Source organism: Pseudochaenichthys georgianus, chromosome 19 (genome assembly GCF_902827115.2).
Source record: "Pseudochaenichthys georgianus chromosome 19, fPseGeo1.2, whole genome shotgun sequence".
Taxonomy (NCBI): domain Eukaryota; kingdom Metazoa; phylum Chordata; class Actinopteri; order Perciformes; family Channichthyidae; genus Pseudochaenichthys; species Pseudochaenichthys georgianus.
The window spans coordinates 17,056,090-17,064,559 of NC_047521.1; the positions used below are offsets into that span (position 1 = coordinate 17,056,090).

Genomic DNA, 8,470 nt, shown 5'->3' on the forward strand with positions numbered 1-8,470 from the left:
GACCTGCACAGTGCTCACAGTGTCATAACACGCTACCTGTACATTTTCACCCGGCTTAGGCTCCATAAATTAAATCTAGATGAGTAAATGTGAGGCATCAGCATCTAGTGCTGCCAGTGTCGTTGTGGAAAATGTTGATTTTACACTCAATGTTTCACGAACTAACGGGTGGGTTTTTTTGCGACTCATTGAAGATTCAGTAATAAACAGTAAACACAGGGTTGCTACAATTAGTTTAAGAAATACAAATGATATTTAATCAAGCAAAAAATGACAAACATTCTCTGTTTATAGCTGCTTAAATGTTAAAACGTATTGTTTTTCAGTGTTTTTATTTGGCAATGCTGGGTTTGGCAATGATGGTCAGACTTAAAAAGCTATTTCAAAACATCAAATTGCGTTCTAGGAAATCAAGTTGGGTATTGTTCATCATATTCTGACAAAGGATTGGTTGATTAATCAAAAAAAGACTAAACAGATGTATCAATAATTAAACAAATCTTGATATAAAGCCCTAAAGCTGAAAAAAGTCGCTAAACCAAGTTAGACGTCATACTTAGAAAGTCATCATAAGTCAACAGGATTGCACTCCCTTTCTTCCTAAAGCCACTAGACAAGTAGATGGAGTACAGTAGGTGTTACAGGAGCTTCTTGAAGTTTCCACAAAGTTCATAACCAGTAATACGGCAGCTGTCAGGTTGAATTGAGCCGTTGGTTCCAGTGCTAACAGCGAGGGTAGGTGAAGTTAACTCTTCTCTACAGCATGACTACAACCCGCCAGGATCTTCACCTACCTGATGGCAAGTGGACGACAGCATATAATCTCCATAGGCTTTACATCCTACTCCTGACCAGCTTTAACTAATTGAGGAGACAAGGTGAAAAAGACCCTTCACCGCTGCGATCTTGTCTGCACCTCAACTTTTCCAACTCTCTCCGTCATGCTGTGCTATCGCCGTCTGACTTCCGGCGAGATACTGTAAGTTCTTCTTGTCAGCTCCGACTTGAGCTCTTGCAAATGAAGTCAACGCCACAGTATCTGACACAGATGGGGGGGGGAGGAAAATAGCTTGGGTCTAGTGAAGGGGAATGGGTATGACTTATACTGTAAGTATCTGAAATGTCCTGTCTTTAACACATAATATCTGTAATACTTCCTGACACATGCTGCTATAACCTCTTATTCTGTACCAGCTTCTGTGGGGCCCTTTTTCCCTCTCTGGGCACAGAAGAAAAGAAGTCTATTTTCTTGTCATATTTGGTTGAAAGGCGACTCTCAACTTTGAGTGTAATTTCCTGCACTTTAAAGACAGTCCACATGCAAGGTACATTACCATGCTATCAAGGTGATGGGAGCAATTTCAAACTGTCAGTCAGTCATGGAAATATCAGAGAGACTTAATGTCTACTGCAACCTGTCAAAGGCTGCTGTGAAGTGGCGGAGAGCGTAATCTGAGTCCTATTCACTCAACACCATTTACTTGTCAGCATAGCTCTGTTTTACTCTGGTTGGTAGTTCATAATGATGAATATGGTATATATATATATATAGGTATTTTAATGAACAGGTCAGTCTGTGGAAGGTTTTTGAAGTATATATGTGAGGAAAAATGTACATGTAAAGCTGTTGAACTTATAAAGAGAGCAGTATTAGAAATACCATAGTTTCAGCCCAAGTATGCGGCATCTAATATGATCACACAGTTCTCGCTTCACAGACAGCAGTTAGTTAAGGCTTTTAATTTCCAGATAGACGCACCACTCTGGGTGACACACTGGGGCTGTACTTAACTATTATTAATGTGACAGGCCTCAGTGCAAAGCAAATCAATTAAACAGGAGCAATCACCATAGTCTGGATAACGGCCTTTTAAGACTGTTTTCATGTGACAAGGAGGTCCTCCATCCAGGCCTCTGCGCCAGGACCTGACAGGTCAAGAAAGCGGCATGAAACAATAGCACCTTCTAACCATCATCTCCCCTTTTTACCTGTCAGATCCACTCGGCCTGTCTGGCTGCTGACGCCGCGCGTCCTGCACCGGCTGCCATGGGGTGAATTTTCGTGTCATGTCGGGAGAATTTCTTATTCCATTTGCTTGACATTATAATGCAGCATTTATTGACAATTTTTTTCAAAACTATATGTCAAGGGTTTTTGATGTTCATGTGCAAGACTCAAGCGAGCAGAATAATTAGACTGGAGCAGTGACTTACCTTCATGCTGTCCACTGCTGCATTGTACCTCCCAACTGGAAAAGAAAAGCAGATTTTTTTAAATCAGTTTAACTCCTTCATCATCAGGTCAGTTATCATTTCATATAAGAAATACTGAAATAAGAGTTAAACATTTTGATTAAAAAAAGACTGAGTTACAGTGTTGAATGCATTTGTATAATCAATCCTGTAGTAACTGTCCTACTTCCAGAGCTAAATTATACAATGCACATTATATAATTATACATTATACAACACAGCTCCTGTCACTGTGACTCTAATTGCCATTATCTCAATGTTTAATCAACTCTTATGATTAATTGTGAAGTTGCTCCTGCATGAAGTGTTGCTTCTGCACAGACTAGCACTATTTCACATACAATCAAGACTGAAAGTGCTGGAGGTAAGTAAAGGATACCAATTCAGATTTTGCATTAATCTCAAATATTCAAGGAAAACACTTCCAAAATCCAAAACCATAGATTTGCCAATGAACCATAGTATAACAAAAGTAAACATAAAATAAAAAATTGAAAGTTTCGAAGTTTTATTAAAGATCATAACTGTTACTTTTTTTGACATGTCATGAATAGAAAATGTAATTTTTCTATGGACCAAAAAGGTTATATTTTGTATATTAACTGGCCAAAGATTGCTTTTGGGAAGAAAAAAATGTGCATGGTGCAAAAGTGATTCAGAAAAACTTTAACTAAATGTACTTCCCTTTTTAACTTGCAAAAACTTTTCTCCTGGAATAATGCCCAAATATAAGCTATCAGAGGCATTCAAATAAAAAATAAAATTTAATTAAATATGAATCCTAAATCTTGTGAATAAAAGCCCAAGATAGAGCTTGTTATCTGTATAATCAAACAACTGAGGTACACGTCCCTGCTTGTAAACAGTTGTGTTTGCACAGACTCTGGATGATTCATAAACGTGCCCTCGTGAAATACTAGCAGGAACATTTCAAGCTTTCTTTTTAAAAGTAATGAATTACGGCAACGAAAAATGTGCAGCCATTTAAGGATAAAGCCTAGAATTTGGTGTCTGCCGCAGCAAGCCATCCATCACGTCCACAATAAAGGAGTTTTTGCCTGACGGTCGAAATTTATGGTCGCCCTTCTCTGCCCTAATAACTCAAAGCGCTGTGTCAAAGCCTGACAGCCGTTGCGGAAAACAGCACCCCTGTTATCAATCAAAAAACACTTGCATATGTTTAACTTTCGCCTGATCAGCAAGACATTTATAGGCTATTGAGTAATAAGATAAGTGGGTCTATTTCGATGGGAAGAAATGTGGAAGCTTTAAATGATTAATCGCAGACACTAGAGGGTTTTTTAAGCTCTCTTGGAATAAAAAGAAACAATTTTTGGCTTGAATGTGGCGGAAATGTGGAGGAATATTTTTAATTCCCATGACAGAATAAGACCTGAATAATGACATGCTATCAAATTAATGTATGTAGCAGAATTTGGGTTATGTAAAATTGCCTCAGAGCTTATCTCCAATTAAACAAATTGCAGTTTTGAGTTTTACCAGACCAGGCAGGCTATCGGGGCTAAATGATGATGGAGGAGTGAGGGAAAGACACTTCTTCACTCCCCTTCTCATGGATTCACTTTACAGTATAGTTGACCTGAATATGACTGAGAAGAGGCACACAAAAAAAAACTGCAGACAGCTGACAGATAACTGCCATGCAGGACAGGGAACTGACAGATGACAGGCTGTGTGATTGAGAGGAGAAAGTTGAAGAAAATGTGAAACATGCCGATGGAAATCGCTGCATGTTGGAGTAAATATCTGACCAGAAAGGCCTTAGGTTGTTCATTTTCCATCTTTAAGGGTTAAAAGTAGTTCATCACAAAATGATGCAAAGAGTGTCTGCTCCTTGCAAGACATGTGCAAAAGGGGCCATCAAATGCACAAGCTCTAAATGACGCTCTTGACATTTGAATTTTTTGCACATTTTTGCAATGTGTAAGACATTGCAAAATATTGTCACCCTTACAAAATTGTTGGCTATACATAAGTGCAAATACAATTATTATTATTATTATTATTTATAATTATATTAATTATTATTAATACGCATCTTGTCTTCATTTAAAGAGGTTTTGGTCATTTGTGTCCTGGTCCACCTTCACTAAAAACACACAAGATGCATGGGCTGCGCATGCGTCGAATCGCCAATTACGCAAAGACGCTTATAAAAACTCAAAATTAACAGTGCTCGGAGTGGGTGAAATGTGAAACACACACCCGCGTGTGAGTAGGAAACGTCACATTCAGTCGAGCCTCTGATCACCTAGGGATCTCTTTTTGATTGGGAGGCGGCAACGGCTCTGATCTGCGGAGGACGCTGCCTGGAAGGAGGCGGAGTGATCTCTCCTGCCCACTCACTGCCAACGTCAACCGAGTACGCTCTCGGACCCCCAGCCACACTGTCAGAGCGACTCCGGGGATGAAGCAACGCGGCTGTGATACGCACGGATTCTGTTCTCAAACTCCGCGTCTCTTTTTTTGAGGATTTAACATTGATTTGTTTTATCTCTGGCGAAGCGTTTAACCATTTGAAGCTTTTGAGTGTTGGCTTTATTTACCCTACACATGTATTTCTCAACCACTTTTAAGAGAATTGGGTCATGATCACATCGCCCACGGTCTCTTTCCTGAGAAATAGCACGAATCCAGCGTGGGAGAGCTGCTCCTTGGGGGAGAAAGGCGCAGTGAATATCAGGCAGCTATTCGTCCACAACTCCGTGTCTCCTGCAGACCCTTATCGCCAAGCAAGTCGTCTTCCCATAAAGGTTTTGAACATGCTTACCGCTCGGTCAGGACACATTTTGCACCCGGAGTACCTTCAGCCTTTGCCGTCTACTCCACTCGGTCCCATCGAGGTAAGCACGGACATGTTAATATTTGTTTGTAAAAACACCATCACCAATTTGCTAAATAGAATCCATAAAGTGTTAGACGGTGGAATCACTTCCAAAGCTTTCAATCTGCTATTTTAGGATGTCTGTTTCGGGACATATTTGGTAGGAAATGTAAAAAAAAATTGCCCTCTACTAATAGGATTTTTAGACCCAATATCAGAGTTGCTTTATGATATTTTCGGTTATTTGTCTGCATTTAAAAAGGCTGTTAGGCTGTTAAATGGTCAAGTTTGCACTCGCTTTGAAATGTAATTACCTTTTTGTAACTGATTAATGCAAGTCTTTGTAATCATTTTGACGTGTGGCAGTTGTTCAGTCTTATCTCATATCTCATGTAAAACAGCCTTCTGTGTACGTTCCCTCTTTACATGTCTATCACGCCGAGTTGTTTTGAGTTTCATCCCGAGATAAGTTCCTGCGCAATGCGTAAACTACGCGGAACGATCAGTGCGTATTTATAAAAAAACACAACATGTGCAAGTGTTTTATGCATTTCTTTAACAGTTGTTTGTCCTATTTTACAGCTGGATGCCAAGAAAAGTCCACTGGCTCTTTTGGCCCAGACATGCTCTCAGATCGGCAAACCGGATCCTCCGTCCTCCTCCAAACAGTCCTCTGGCTCAAATGGATCTAGTGATAAGGAGACGAAATCCGGTCCGCTAAAAATGAGCGACATCGGAGCCGACGACAAATCTAGTTTCAAACCTTACTCCAAATCGTCAGAGAAGAAGGACTCGAGCAGTAACCTAAGTGGAGATAAAACTAGTTTCCGAGTGCCTAGCGCCACCTGCCAGCCGTTCAGCCCCAGGACAGGCAGCCCCAGCTCCTGCACCTCTGTCTCGCCTCTGCCGGCTGAAGGCAAAGCGGGGGACAAGGAGGACAAGAAGGACTCTGAAAGCAATAAAAGCAGTACGACGGAGAGTAATATCAGCCATAGGATAAGTGGAATTACCTCTGACCAACACCAGGAGAACACATCTGGATCAAAGACTGTTACATCGGACTCGCCATCTTTAACCTCGTCCTCCTCCCTCCTCGGCTCTGGACTGGTGGCCCCCGTTTCCCCATATAAGCCCGGTCATTCAGTTTTCCCCATGCCACCTGCTGGTCTTTCCTACCCTGGAAGTTTAGCGGGTGCATACGCAGGTTACCCGCAGCAGTTCCTCCATCACGGAATGACCCTTGACCCCTCCAAATCCAGCAGCCAGATGTTAAGTGCACAGTTTGCCAGCTCAATGGGCTGCAGTAAAGCAGGAACGAGTCCCTTATCTGGAGCATCCCCGCCGTCTCTTATGTCTGCTAGTCTGTGTCGAGACCCCTACTGCCTGAGCTACCACTGCTCTAGCCATTTGTCCGGGGCATCCAGCGCAAACTGCGCACATGACTCTGCGGCGGCTGCTGCTGCCTCCGCGCTCAAATCTGGATACCCGCTCATGTACCAAACGCACCCGTTACACGGCGTGCACCCCTCGGCCCAGTCTTTCGGCGGACATCCCTTGTATCCTTACGGCTTTATGCTTCCCAACGACCCCCTGCCGCACGTGTGTAACTGGGTGTCTGCTAACGGACCTTGCGATAAGCGCTTTTCCTCCTCCGAGGAGCTTCTCGGCCACTTGCGGACTCACACGGCATTTGCCGGTACGGAGAAGTTGATATCCGGGTACCCGGGGTCCTCTTCTCTCGCCAATGCCGCTGCCGCCGCTGCTATGGCATGTCACATGCATATGCCTCATAATGGAAATCCTGGCAGCCCGGGCGCTCTGGCCCTCAGGGGGCCCCATCACCACCTCGGACTGAGCAGCCGCTATCACCCCTATTCAAAGAGCCCCCTGCCCACCGGGGCCCCGGTGCCGATGCCCGCGGCCACAGGAGCATATTACTCCCCGTACGCCTTGTATGGACAAAGACTGACAACAGCCTCAGCCTTGGGATACCAGTAGAGACAAATAATTATACATTTATAAAAAGGAGATTTAGGCCCAATGAGTTTTATATTGTACTTCATGCAGGGACTGGATCCATGTGGGGATCAGTGTATTTATTTGCGATAGCTTCAAGCGTGACTAAAATAAAAATAATATAACTTTGAAGACTCTATGTGCATTATTTTACAAAGGAAAGAGTGGATTGTGTTTACATTTTGTGCACATTGTGTTGCATATTCAAATGGGACCTTTACATGAAATGATTTTATTCTTCATGCTAAATCATCTGTAAGTCTAGAAAGATAAGTCTCACTCAGAAAGATGGAAATAATTGTCATTGATTTATTTAGCAAAACGTTTTTACCTTGATGGCATTTTTTAAAGCTCCACAAAGCTCTGACAATATTTGTAGCCAGTTTTTTTGTTTTTTTAATAGAGGAAATACAACAACAAAAAACTTGATTAAAAACTTGTTTACCATTTTTTTATTTTTAACTTGGGGCTGTTCAATAATAATGTACTGATTTTTTATTCAAATATATATTATTTATTTAATTCGTCCCCATTTTTCTGTGACTGGCAATCAAAACTGCACATGCAGATTGTGATTTATTTTATGTTCAAGTTTATGGCAAAATCTCACATGTTTTATAAACTTGATTTACAAAAGTATTTACAAAAGGACTTAGAGATGTAGAACTAATTATTTAATTGCAAAGGCTTTGAACGTTTTATATTTAATAAGAGCATATAATGTGTGTGTGTGTGAGTGTTTTAGGGGGTGTTCAGATGCATTATATCTTGGGATCATCAAAACATGCTGAATTTTCTCAATCACGAGGTTCTGGATTATCGTTTAATTAACGAAGACAAACGAGCTACTGATATCAGCGAGGGGCTCGCTAAACAAAGATTTACGGTGACAACAGATGTGGGACGTTTGCACAGCTTTTGTGATGGCTGTAATGAAGCCATGAAGCAGAGAGCATGAATATAGCAGGGCCTAACTATTTAATCATCCCCTTAAAACAAATCAACTAAATCAAGCCAACAGTGTTATTATCCATCCTCAGTAAATCAGGCTGTTGTCCGGCAATAAAATCACCATCATTAACAGTCAGATGTCATATTCATCAAAGCACCCATCCTTCATGTAGATTACTCCTTAACATGGCTCAGTGATGGATGGTAATAAAGCCACTAACCCACAATTCAGCATGGCAACCAGTCAGCCATGAAGCCAGTTGACCAATCGTGACGCATCTATTTTCATTTACAAACGTGATGTGAACAAATTGGGTTTCAGATCTTTGAACATCATTTCTCAACATTTAATTGATGTGGTATACATTCACATATGAACAGTTAAACCAGTCAATAAATTAGTCA

At 41.5% G+C, this 8,470-nt stretch overlaps 1 protein-coding gene across 1 annotated transcript; it reads left to right on the top strand.

Moving 5' to 3' along the window:
* Window positions 1-4,647: 4,647 nt before the first annotated feature.
* Window positions 4,648-7,246, top strand: LOC117464536 (zinc finger protein 503-like). Its single transcript, XM_034107039.1, has 2 exons — window positions 4,648-5,117; window positions 5,681-7,246. Exons 1-2 carry the CDS (start codon window positions 4,863-4,865, stop codon window positions 7,094-7,096), a joined length of 1,671 nt encoding a protein of 556 aa, XP_033962930.1. The 5' UTR covers window positions 4,648-4,862; the 3' UTR covers window positions 7,097-7,246.
* Window positions 7,247-8,470: the final 1,224 nt, after the last annotated feature.

Excerpts from the sequence above, each read along its gene's own strand:
- LOC117464536 (XM_034107039.1), top strand. The coding sequence starts at position 4,863 with ATGATCACATCGCCCACGGTCTCTTTCCTGAGAAATAGCACGAATCCA. Across the intron at positions 5,118-5,680 it reads CTCCACTCGGTCCCATCGAG|CTGGATGCCAAGAAAAGTCC; the intron begins GTAAGCACGGAC and ends CCTATTTTACAG.